This window comes from Nomascus leucogenys, chromosome 15 (assembly GCF_006542625.1).
Source record: "Nomascus leucogenys isolate Asia chromosome 15, Asia_NLE_v1, whole genome shotgun sequence".
In the NCBI taxonomy this organism is placed as follows: Eukaryota; Metazoa; Chordata; class Mammalia; order Primates; family Hylobatidae; genus Nomascus; species Nomascus leucogenys.
Window position 1 is genome coordinate 82,940,319 of NC_044395.1, and position 13,069 is coordinate 82,953,387.

The window sequence follows — 13,069 nt, forward strand, 5'->3', positions numbered from 1 at the left end:
GCTAACACATATGCATAAACAAACACATATAAAAATCCAGAAAGTCATTACTGCTGTGAAGACAACACAGAGTAAGCAGATACTGATGTTGGGTTGTTGCCTTAGGGTGGTCGGCAAAGTTGTTTCCAGGGAAGTGACATTTGGATGAAAAACTGAATAATGTAAGACAGTTAACCATCAAACATCTGTGTGAAGATCTTTAGGAGGAGTGGGGGAACAGCAAGTGCAAAAGCCCTGTGATGGGAAAGTGCTTGTTATGTCTGAAGGACAGCGGTATGACACCATGGCTGGAGTGTAGTGTGGGAGGGAGAGAGAGGTGAGAAATAATAATGGAGACTTAGTTAGGGCCACATCATGTAAATAGAGCTTTTGCAATCCTATAGACAAGAACTATGTTTTGATTTTTCCCAAGTCCACAAGATAGTTTGTGATAGAAAGCCATCGAAAGACTGAAAACGGGAGTATTATTTGTAACCTCAGTTGCTGTTCCATGCAGGCGTAGGAGAGAATAATGCTTCCTTGCTCCATATCTATTGCTGGAACAGTTCTCCATGATCTCTTTAGTCTGAGGACAAATGACAGTTTTCTGGTTACAAGACAGAGAGGATATGCCATCCTAGGCAATGAGATTGAGAAATATCAAGCATGCATGTGACTGCCAAGTATTAAACCCCATTTTCTGATGACCACTAGGGTTCCAGGTATCAGCCCATAAAGTGAGCTTTTTCTGAGAAGAATGAAAGATGGCAGGCAGAAATGAACAAGCTAGTAAAGAGTACTGAGGCTTATTGTTAAGGTCTGGGGCCTAAAGATGTCAGGATTCAAAGTGATCAATTTGGAAAATAAAGAGATTTGGACCCTCCTCTGAAACCAGGGAGTAGTGAATATGTGGAGTCAGAAAGTAACTGCAAATTCCAGAGAAACTGTGGAAGCAGCATTTTGTAGGAGTGTGGGGAAAACAACACCCTCCACTACTATTCCTACCTTCTGTTAAATCTATTACTTTAACTTTACCTCTGCCAGCCAATAAAACTTTTTCATGTTTTGGTACATTTTAATTGTTTCCAAAGTCCTTTCACGCATAGGATTTATTTGACTTTTACAACAACCTGAGAAATGGCTGGAACAAGTCAAGAAACTTCACATCCAGAGAAGGGAGCTGGGGATCAAAGAAGCCAAGTCATCTGTCCATAATCATTGTGCTGCCCACCTTATTAAGGGGTAAAGACAGGGATTTAATGCATGTCTTTTCACTCCTGCACAATGCTCCATGTATTAGAGTATGGCATTTTATGTGAACTGCAGAGATATTCAAAATACATGGAATAAATGAAATTTTTAGGTGTTAAGAAAACTATTGCATGATAAGAAGTCCAAAAGGAGGGAACTTCCAGGAGTCAAAGCTTTGACATGTGAAGAAATAAAAAAAAAGCAAACCAATCCAGGCCACAGATGGGAGGTACCACATCCTTGCTTTAAATACTAGAAGGAAAATATATTCATTAGGTGGCTTCCTAAGGCCTTTACTAGTCTTCGGAGTTTAGCTTGTAAACTTATGCTCTTTAATCTGATTAAGTTCAGTGATTCAATCACCCTGCTAGAATAATAAAAACTTCACACACAGGGGTTACTCAAGAGTGTACATTTAGCTTTCATACAGCTTAGGCTCTTTTTTCCACACGCTATACACTTACATTCCTGAGATGCCTTTCCTACAGGGAATTCACACTTTTACTGATCAGCAGGCATACAAATACTGTCAGGTGCTAGTTGATAGTTTAGTTTCCAAAATATCACCATTTATATCTTTATAACTATGCTTACATGATCGTTTAAAAACTTTGGCATACTACTCAGTATAAGATATAAAAGGCAAATAAGAAAAAGTGTTACAAGCATCTACTTGTAATAATTTAAACAAAGGCTGAGATCATTTGGACGGTTAAAAAAAGACAACTTTTGGGCTATATTCAATACTTAACTGAATGTTCAATTACATTAAAGGAACATGTATAAATTACTCAGAACATAATTCTGGAAATGTATGGTTAAAGATTGTATCTAACGAGGCAGAGTATAGTGATGAAGGAGAAAATGGGCATATCCTAAAAGAATAATTGGATAAGCAATATAAAATATGTCAATGATATGAATACAGAGAATATTTCTCTCAAGATCTAAAGAGTTATGGTCACAACCCAGACCTTTATTAGAAGAACATAGCTGGTTTTCAACTCTTGCTAACAAAGTTTAAAGCATGTTGATAAAAATCTAAGCAAATTCAGCCTCAAAATGTTTCATTTAATTTGGAGCAAAATCATCAACATATAATGTCTTCTCATACACATCATTTCAAATACAGAACAGAATAAAAAAACATGAAACAAGGAACTATATAAAATAATAGAAAAATAATTTTATTTTCTTTATTTTAACTTAATCTATATAAAGCAAAGACTCTCCCCAGCTCTTAACTCACAATGTCCACAGCATCTAGAAAAATACCTGATTTCAGGAAAAATATTAGAAAACATTCATATTGTGGAAATTTTCTTAGAAGCCCAAACAAGGATTAATAATCAAGAGATTATAACCAAACACTTCTATCACAATTCGTCATTATAATTTAATGTGTAAATCTATGCTTATGTATAGTCACCTTTCAAACACAATTTCAAATTACCTCAGGTAAGGAATTGCCTACATATAGTCTCAAATCACTTGACTAGAGCTCATGCATTCCTAGACATATAGGCAGAAAAGTAAGGTATGGGGCAAAACTGATTTCCTGTTCGGTGGTTAATCATAACCTTTACCAAAACACTTCTCTCTAGGCCTGTTTCCTCATCTGCAAAAGGTGATTCTCAGTTCTGAAATATCAATAGAATGGTGGGTGGGGAGGGGAATGCAGTAGCAGAAAAATGAAGAAAGGTCAAGACTTCTTTGGTCACCTCATCCTAACTTTCAAATCACCCCATCCTTGTCCTAAACTCAGAGTCACTGATATGGTTCGCTGCGTGGCATGCCCAGCGAATTGTAATAATTCTCACCCTGAATTGTAATAATCCCCACGTGTCAAGAGCAGGGCCAGGTGGAGATAATAATGGGGATGGTTTCCCCCATGCTATTCTAGTGGTAGTGAATAAGTCTCAGGAGATCTGATGGTTTTATAACTGGGAGTTCCCCTGCACAAGCTCTTGCCTTCCCCCCATGTAAGACGCGCCTTTGCTTTTCCTTTGCCTTCTGCCATGATTGTGAGGCCTCCCCAGCCATGTGGAACTGTGAGTCCATTAAACCTCTTTCATTTATAAATTACCCAGTCTCAGGTATGTCTTTATTAGCAGCATGAGAACAGACTAATACAGTCACTCCCTCCTCAGCACTCAAGGCTCTCAGCTGAGACCTCTACCTCGCTGTTAGTTCATCATAAGTTTTATTTCCCCCCCCATTAGACAGTGAATCTAGTATTTCAATTATTGTGTAGTTGGCAGTTGATCGGGTCTCAAAAACACAGAACCAATGCAGAGGAGCCTGTGAGGAGTGGAAGGACCCATTCTGCTTGAGGTTAAAGTTCTGGTTGGGGTGGGCAGTAAGTGGAGGGGGGGAAACAAAGTAACCCTTTGAAATGGAGTAGGGATCAATGTAATATGAGTTAATTTTCTTTTCTTTTTTTTCTCTCCTTCCTTCCTCCCTCTTCTTTTCTTTTTTCTTTTTTTTACTTTCTTTTGAGGCAGAGTCTTGCTCTCCATCACTTAGGCTGGAGTGCAGTGGGATGACTGTGGCTCCATGTACTCTCAATCTTCTGGGCTCAAGCAATCTTCCCACCTCAGCCTCCCAAGTAGCTGGGACCACAGGTGCCTGCCACTATGCTCGGCTAATTTTCCGATTTTTTGTAGAGACAGGGGTATCCCTGTGTTGCCCAGGCTAGTCTTGAACTCCTGAGCTTTCAAGCGATATCGTCCAGCTGAGATGATGACAGGCGTCATCCCAGCTGGACTATAATATGGCTTAATCTTAATAGCAGCTAAATGTTTAACACATTCTGTGCCAAGGACTGTGCACCGTGCTTCTCACAACACCCTAGGAGGTGGGTACTATTACCATTCTCCTTTAAATATGTGGAAACTGAAACTTAGAGAAACTTGCCCCACACTATCCAACTCTTAAGGGGCAGAGGCTGACTTGGAACTCAGGCCACAAGGGATGACCTTCTCCCCCCTGTAGAGGGCAGAGATCCTGCTGGGAGCCCAGGAAGCAGGCAGGGCCGGAAGAAAAGTTAATACTCCCGCTCCAGACACTATGAGGAAGGGGTTGCTGGCACCTTGGAGTCTCCAGCCATGCGCCGGCCTTAAATAGGGAGGGGTTCCTTTAAGTGAGAGGGACTTTTCCCCATGCGACAAAAAGTAACTCCCAACTGGGAGGGGGTTCTCTCCGAGTGGCATGCAGGGTGAGCTTAGAGCCAAGCGGATCGATGAGGACCCGGCCAACCGGCTGAGGGAGCATCAGGACCCCCTGTGGGGATCGAAGGAGGAGGATTCCGACAGGAGGGAGGCGGAAGCCCTGCGGAAGCAGGATTCCTGGTCGTGGGTGGACCCAGTGGAAAAGGACGTGCGAAGCCTGTAGAGAATGGAGCAGGCCGGCCAACCGGGCCGGGGGGCAGCGGGTCCTGAGGAGAGACTGGAGGTCGCGGGTCCCAAGGAGAGACCGGAGGCAACGGATCCCGAGGAGGGATGGGAGGCTGCGGGTCCGGAGGAGGTGCGGGAGGCGGCAGAGCAGGGACCTGGGGACGGCTTGAGCGGAGAGGAGGGGGCCCGCGTGGAGCCAGCCGGGCCAGGGGGCGGGGAGATGGCGGTCTCCGAGGGTGGGGCGCCGGCCGGTCTTGCGGTCTGGAGGCGGGGAAAGAGGCGTGGAAACAGGGACGGAGCGAAGGGGAAAGGAAAGCTGCCGGAGGGCAGGAGTGAAAAGGACCCTGGCGAGCACCGGGAGGAGTGGCGGCTGCGGGATCAGCTGCCGAGCAGGCACAGGGACAGGTGCCTGGAGAAGTGCTGGGAGAGCGCCCAGGAGCGCTACCGGGTGAGGGTGGGGAAGCGCAGGGCCAAGCGCGCGAAGCAGGTTGTCGGGGACCGGGTGGAGTGGAAGTACCCGCTGGAGAGGAAGGCCGGCTGGCTGAGGCTCCCAGAGACGGTGGAGTCCGAGGAGGAGGAGGAGGAGGAGGAGAAAGAGGAGGAGGAGGGGAAAGAGGAGGAGGAGGAGGAAGAGGAGGAGGAGGAGGAGGAGGAGGAGGAGGAGGAGGGGAGGAGGCGGCCTGCAGAAGGAAGAGCAGCCCCTTAGAAGTCCAGCAGCAGCAACTCCGGCGGCCCAGAGTCAGATTCAGCACCTGCCTCAGATCTCCACGCCTGTCTCAGCTGCGCCTCTCCTGCTGCCTCTCGGGCACTAGTGTCATTAACGAGCTGGTGAAGATGGGCGACGCGGATCTCCTCGAAGTGTTGGCGGAGGAAGGTAGGACCGCGCCAAGAGGCGTCAAGGGAGAGCCGGGCTGGCTGCCTGCACCCCGCCACCCGCGGCGCAGGGGCCCCGGGGGACGTTGGCGGTCCTGCGGCCTGAGTCCTAGGGAGGTTCGCTGCGTGGCGTGCCCAGCGCGAAACCGGGACTGCGGGGCAGAGTCCCCCGCCTAGGGTGAATGGGGTTGGTTTCGGCACCCCACAGATTTCTCTACTGCTCCTGCGCGCCAGGGACCTGCGACCTGTGACCCCTATGGTTCCGGAACACCCTCCTTGATCCCCTGCAGGGCTGGGAACCGCCGAGTAATTCAGGGCTGCTAGGCCAGCGCTGCTGTGCTTGGGCCTCCGAACCCAGCCAATGGAAATGAAGGCTTTCAAAGAAAGCAGCAGTATAGAGTGCAAGACAGCTATCCCACGTGTAAAGAGCTGGTCCTTGAGTCTTATTACCTGACTCTCTCTGCCCGTTACTTATGCTTTGAGATGCTTGTTAATTGTAGGAGTAGCAGATCCTAAAATCTATCAGTTTGAGATACTGACAGCCATATGCACTTGGAAAAGCTGCTGCTGCTGCTGCTGTTGCTTTTAAACAGCTTACATTAAGCCCTTTAGTTGAGAAATATTTATCCATTGTTTGCCAAAGCCTTTACACCACCTGTATTCCGTGGACCTATTTTAATACACGTATTTTCGTTAAAATGCACATACTATTTTGCTGCTATCTCCAGGACCCCAGTTCCTTCAATGATACTTTATTTTCATGTCTTGTTTAGTGTTGGATTTAAACATGGAAACAGTTTTCCAAAGTGACAAAAGATCTGATCATTACTATTCAGTCTTCAAAGGCACCGGGAAATACCGTGTGTTACTGCATCCTCCTCGTTCCCTTTTTTAAGCAGCTTTATTGAGATATAATCTATATACTGTAAAATTCACCTATTTGACGTGTAAAGTTGGATTTTTTAGTGTATTTACAGAGTTTTGTAACTATCATCATAATCTAATTTTAGAACACTTTCATCACCCCAAATAGAAACCTCTTAGGCAGTCACTTCCCATCCTCCCCACTTCCTACCAGTAATCTCTTTATTGTCTCTATAGATTTGCCTATTCAAGACCATTCATATAAATAGAATCATACAACATGTGGTCTGTTGGCTTCTTTCTCTTAGATTAATGTTTTTGAAGTTAATCCATACTGCAGCTTTTATCAGTGCATCATTGTTATTAATTGCCAAATACTATTCCGTTGTAGAGATATAGCATACCTATCCATTCATCAATTGGTAGGATTTGTGTTATTTCCACTTTTTTTTGCTTCTATGAATAATGCTGCTATGAACATTGATGTATCAGTTTTCTTATGAACATATGTTTTTATTTTCCTTGGGTATATATCTAGGAGTGGAATTGCTGGATTATGTGGTAGCTTTATATTGAACATTTTAAGAAACTGCCAAACTGTTTTCCAGGCATCTGCATGTTACCTTCCCATCAATAATGGATGAGGGTTCCAATTTCTGTATATCCTCACTAACACTTGTTATTGTCTTCTTTTATTATAGCCATCCTAGTGGTTGTAAAGTGGTATCTCAATGTGATTTTGATTGTATTTCCCTAGTGACTAATGTAGCAAGTATTTTCTTATACTTATTAGTTGTTCATGTTTTTGGAGAAGTGTCTATTCAGATCATTTGCCTGTTTACAAAAATTGAGTTGTCTTTTTCATTATTGAGTTGCAAGAATTCTTTATATATTCTGAATACAAGTCCCTTATTAGATATATGATTTACAAATATTTCCTCCCATTCTGAGTGTTATCATTCTATGTTCTTGATGGTGTCAGTTGAAGCATATCCCCCTTATTTTTTATTTTATTTTATTTTTTGAGACAGGGTCTGGCTCTGTTGCCCAGGCTGTAATGCAGGGGCATCATCTCTGCTTACTGAAACCTCTGACTCCCAGGCTCAAGCGATCCTGCCATCTCAGCCTCTGGAGTATCTTGGACTATATAGATGCTGCACCACGACCTCCCCAGCTAATTATTATTTTTTTTTTTTATGAAGATGGGGTTTCACCCTGTTGCCCAAGTTGGTCTTGAACTCCGCAGCTCAGCTGATCCACCTGACTTGGCCCCTCAAATTGTTGGGATGACAGATGTAAGCCACAATGCCCAGTCACAGTCCCCCATTTTAAAAAAAAAGGCCTTTGTAATCTATTTATGCTTGCATGTGATCCAAATTGTGCCTCTGATTGGGGTGGAGGTGAGAGAAAAAGATATTTATGAGGAATACCCTATATTTGATGGCTGGGACTAATTATTGCATTCTGCCCAAATTCCTGTATCTAGGTATATTCAAAGATCCAGAACCCAAGCAGCGGGGAAGTGTGGCATTGATGAGAGCAGGGCCTAAGGAGCAGCATAGTTCAGGCCACTCATATGACTCATATATTTTTAGATGTTTCTTAACATGTCAGTTCTTTTGCTGGTTTAGTTTTACTGCCCATTATTGAGACCTGTGTTCTTATTAGGTATCTTAGCCCACTTTTTTTTATTGCTACAACAGAATACCACAGCCTGGGTAATATATAAAGCAAATATTTCGCTTTTGGTTCTGGAGTCTGAAAAGTCCAAGAGCATGGTATTGGCATCTGACAAGGACCTTTGTGCTGCCTCTTAACATGTTGGAAGGTCAAGGGAGCACATTCAACCAGGAGATAAATGTGTCCAAACTTATCCTTTAATTAGGAACCCAATTCTAGTATAACTACCCCACTCCCAAGAGAATGGCATGAATTCATTCATGAGGATGGAGCCCTCATGACATAATCACCTCTTCAAAGCTCTACCTCCTAATACCATTACAATGACAGTTAAATTCCACCATGAGTTTTGGAGGGATATTTAAACCATAGCATTAGGGTGTATGAAAAGTTCATTGTTATGAGTTTTTTTTTTTTAAATGAACATTCCAGTGGATTTTTAGAACTCTACTTCCAGATATATTTTCTCTTGGAGTTAAATGACACTGTTGGCTGGGTGTGTTGGCTCACGCCTGTAATCCCAGCACTTTGGGAGGCCGAGGCGGGTGGATCACGAGGTCAAGAGATCGAGAACATCCTGGCCAACATGGTGAAACCCTGTCTCTACTAAAAATACAAAAATTAGCTGGGCGTGGTGACATGCACTTGTAGTCCTAGCTACTCGGGAGGCTGAAGTGGGAGAATTCCTTGAACCTGGGAGGTGTAAGTTGCAGTCAGCCAAGATTGCGCCACTGCACTCTAGCCTGGTGACAGAGCGAGACTCCATCTCAAATAAATAAATAAATAAAATAAATAAAAAATAAAATAAATGACACTGTTATGAAAACAAAAGTGTTGGCTGAAGAAGGCTGAAAAATTCAAGTTCCAGAGCATCAATTTTTAGTAGCTACTTTCATTTCTATGTTGTAAAATATAAGCAGACTTTTTAGACTAAATTTACCCATATAGGTAAGCCTTGATTTTGTATGTGCTTTCTAAATCACCTTTAAATACTGAATATGAGAGTCAATTTATAAAATTGATTGTAAGAGAGACAATGTAACATTTTGCCTTTTAGACGTAATAGATCTAAGATTTATTACATCTCTACTTTTTTCACAATTAAACACATACGGAATCAGTGATCTCCAGTTGACTAATTTCCTACTATCTTCTAATTTTAAGAATGAAATTCTAATGGCAGAAGTTAATAGAGCACTTAATTAGTGACATAAACAAACATTGCCAGTAAAATGTCATTGCTGGAATTTAACTGTTTTTTTTTTTTTCTTTTGAGGTCTTACTCTGTTGCCTGGGCTGGAGTGCAGTGGTGTGATCATAGCTCACCATAGCCTCAAGAAATGTTCATTCTTTAGCTGATTTATGGTGCAGTTAGTATTGTAAAAAACAGTTTGAGAGTTTAGCATTGGAAAAGGCAGATTAAAAGTTGAATGTTAGGTTGTTTGCATCTTTACAGCTACGTTAAGCATTGTGTTCAACTAAGCCGCCTGTCTTTAGTAATGTTAATATTTGATTAGAAATATTTTATTTTATACTGCTATTAAGAGTGTAAACTGAGAAGACCAGTTGGTAAATACAAGTGCTATTTTTGGGCTGTGGATTTGCTGGAGTGTGTATTCTTAGTAATGTGCTTTCAGTGAAAACTCAAGACTCAGTCTTTAGGCTGGCTTTACTTTTGACACGTATTTGATGATTCTCCACAGTGATTGGTACCAAATGTTTCATATCCCTGGAATCTAGCCCTCAGGGAGAGTATAGTGCTGTGCATTCATTTTAGAGGAAGTTGGAGGAATAGAAAGAAGCTGACAGAGTTGTTGGCTTCAAATCCCGCGTCTTCAGTCAGGCCTCGGTTTTGACAGAGGTTTGGTGATTATGCATAGTTACGGCATCTTTATGCTCCATGAGGGAGTGTGAAAGTGTCTGAGTCAATGGTCTGTGTGAACATCTAATTGTGAGGGTGCAGCATGTGAGAGAGCTAGTGAGCAGTAAGTGTGCAGGGGTGAGAGAGGGAGAATGGTGTGTGTGGAAATAAATCTATCCTCTTGAATGTCCCGGTGTTTCACAAAGGATGCAGTTGACAAAATGTGTCCCTGTTGGTTCTCCAGAGCTGACAGTCTTGTGGAGGGATGTGTAATTGAGCTAGGTGTCCAGAGAGGGCTGCATTCGAGGTGGTATGGGAGCAGGTGGGAGGCCAACCCAGGGGACAGTTGAGGTTTCAGGCAAGGCCTGAAAGGAGGAAGTCTAGGCTGATATAATGTGAAAAATAAGCAGGAGTTAGAAAGGGAAGAAAACAGGTGTTAGTTCTAGAGAAAGAAAGCTATAATTTTAAAGGTTAAAGTGTGAAAGGAGAGCTAGTAATAATGGGAGGTAATCTGGAGGATTCCTATTGTCCCTTTTCTACATTCTCAAATAAATGCATTGCATCAAATTTTAATAGCAGCTTGAAAATATTTTTTCACCTGCTTGTTTTATGTTAAATGGAACAAAAATAATTAGCAAAAAGAGGGGCTAGTGTTTGCAGTTTTTCAACTTTCTTTTTGTAAAAATAGAATTGTAAAACTCTTTAAACCTAGGTTAAGGTTTGCAGTTGCTTTATTGTTCTGTGATTGGAACTATATTTTGTTTGATGCATTGTTCTTTGCCATAATAGTGACTGTCTTTGTCCTTTTAAAAAAAAAAAAGCCTCTCTAAGTCAATGTTAACTATGATATCTTGAGAGACAAGGCTTGTATTTCTTAGAATCCTATTCTTTATCTATTCATTATAAAGCCATGCTAAATTGGTCTCCTTTTCATTCACAGATCTAATGAGAGATGATCAGGATCAGGATCAACTGAGTTTTGAGCTATATGTTTAGGCAGTAATAATGGGTAAAACCCATTGATGATAATACTGTATGATGTTTAGTATTTTTCAAAGCATTTCTCGTTAGATTTGTATCTTTTACATGAGAAAGGCTTCACTCAGAAAGTTAAGTGGTATAGCTATAGTTGGTTAGTTTTCATGTTTTGCTTAGAGTAAAACATTTTAAGAGCAGATCCTGCAACACAAAGATCTGAATACAAAAGGAGTTATTTCAATTTTATTCTGACATTCTGAAACTTAGCCCAAGGAATTTACAGCAGTTTTGAAGCTTAATAGTAGAATAGAATAATAACAACAATATCAACAAGAATAACATCCATTTACCTCCTATATGCCAAGTACATGCATTATCTATTTAGTGCTTACACAAACATTATGAGATAGACATACCGCTTATGACAGTTGAGAGCTTTGAATTTATGTCATACTCTTGCAGTGGAGGCTAGGAAATGTTTTGTTTGCTTGAGTACATTACTACACCATATAATTAGGGTTCTATTAGCAAAGAAGGAGGAGGAGGAAAGATATTTGTCAGTAGCCTGTAGCCTCTGCTATATTAGTCACCCACCATTAACAGTCTTTCCTATTATTAAATGACATCTTCTCAAATTTCTCATGCCTAGGAGTCTTCTATTTCATCTTAACATAACATATTTTTATAAAAATAGGTATATTTTCTCAAACAAAGTAAATTTAGTGATAAGAGCGCATTGTTCTACTTAAAAAAATCTCTTTAATCTCTGGCCTGATAAAATACAGGTATTCTCATATCTGCATTTAATTCACTCTGTTGTGATGTGTTGTGTTTTGGTTGAAGTGTCTGAAGAAAATCTGGCCTCTTAGAGATCTGTAGTTGAAAAGGGAGGATAATTTTAAAGAGTTTTTGAATAATTATGGATATTCTTCTCTGATTTGCCTCAAAATTCGATGAATAATATGTTCTTTAAAGTTAGATATAATGTAGAATTTGAAACCATTGAAATGAACTTTTATTTCACTGCTGCATTAAAATCTATTGGTCTGTCCTTCACTTTAAATGTATCTTTTTCTCATGCATCGTTTTGTGACATCATGTATTGCTTATTTGGAAAACAGTTATCTACTGAGTTATACAGATCTTCTAAATGTTGACATATTTCATTTTAAAATACCAAAACGTAATGCTAACATCATCACTGATCTCATCAGGAAAGCATTGGGAATCTGTTCAGCTCACAATGATGGTCACAAGTTTACAAAAATTATTTCATTTGCAGCTCAAATTTTATCATTGGCAATAAATACTGTCAGGTGTTTTCCGTGAAGTGATAGATTCATGTCATTAATGTTTGAGGTGATATCTGACAAATAGTCAGGTCTCTATGACCCTATATGTTTTCCCATCATACTTTCAACTAAAATGGTGTTTTATGAAAAATTTGGCTACTTTACCTTGCAATGTAAAGTACTTTTTCATGAGGCAACCATGGTACTTTGGAATGCAGCATCAGCGCTTCATGCATTCTTCCTGTTTCTTTATAGATTATTAAAAATTTGTGTGTTCAGGGTCAAGATTTTATAAGCTTCATAGCTATACTGTTTATCAAGGACATTTTTAAGTTAAACCACATTTTTGTTTCTTTTTGTACTGAGAGTGCATGATGGTGGAGAATATAATGACTACTAGTATAGTCTGGTGCCATAGCCTTGATTCATATGATGACACCAGCAGTTTTATCCCATTGTTTTTGCATCATCGATGCAAATGTCAACAGAATGAAAAAGACAAACGTAGTTTTAATATTATTATAAAACTTTAAATAAAAAATAAAATATATAAATTTGACACATACAAAAAGTAAAATAAATTGTATCTTGATGGGGGTTGGCAGACAGTACTTTAAAATTGCTGATATAGGATTTGAATTATCACCTAGAAGGAGAAGTTGTGTGGGTGTGTTATGTATGTGTGTGAGTACTGTTGTCTCTCAGTATCCACAGGCATTGGTTTCAGGATACCCCACTGGTACCAAAACCCAAGGATGCTCAAGTGCCTTATATAAAATGGCATAGTATTTGCATATAACCTATGCACATCCTTGTGCATGCTTTAAATCATTGCTAGATTACTTATAATATGTAACACAAAGGAAATGCCATGTAAATATTTGTTATACCTCTTT

At 40.8% G+C, this 13,069-nt stretch overlaps 1 protein-coding gene across 1 annotated transcript in view; it reads left to right on the top strand.

The window, feature by feature from the left end:
• The first annotated feature begins 4,626 nt into the window (after positions 1–4,626).
• ANO5 (anoctamin 5) overlaps positions 4,627–13,069 on the top strand; it is an 88,114-nt gene continuing 79,671 nt past the window's right edge. Inside the window, exons 1-2 of the mRNA XM_030828715.1 lie at positions 4,627–5,161; positions 5,281–5,499. Coding sequence (XP_030684575.1) covers positions 4,627–5,161; positions 5,281–5,499 — 754 coding nt within the window. The remainder of the gene's footprint in view (positions 5,162–5,280; positions 5,500–13,069) is intronic.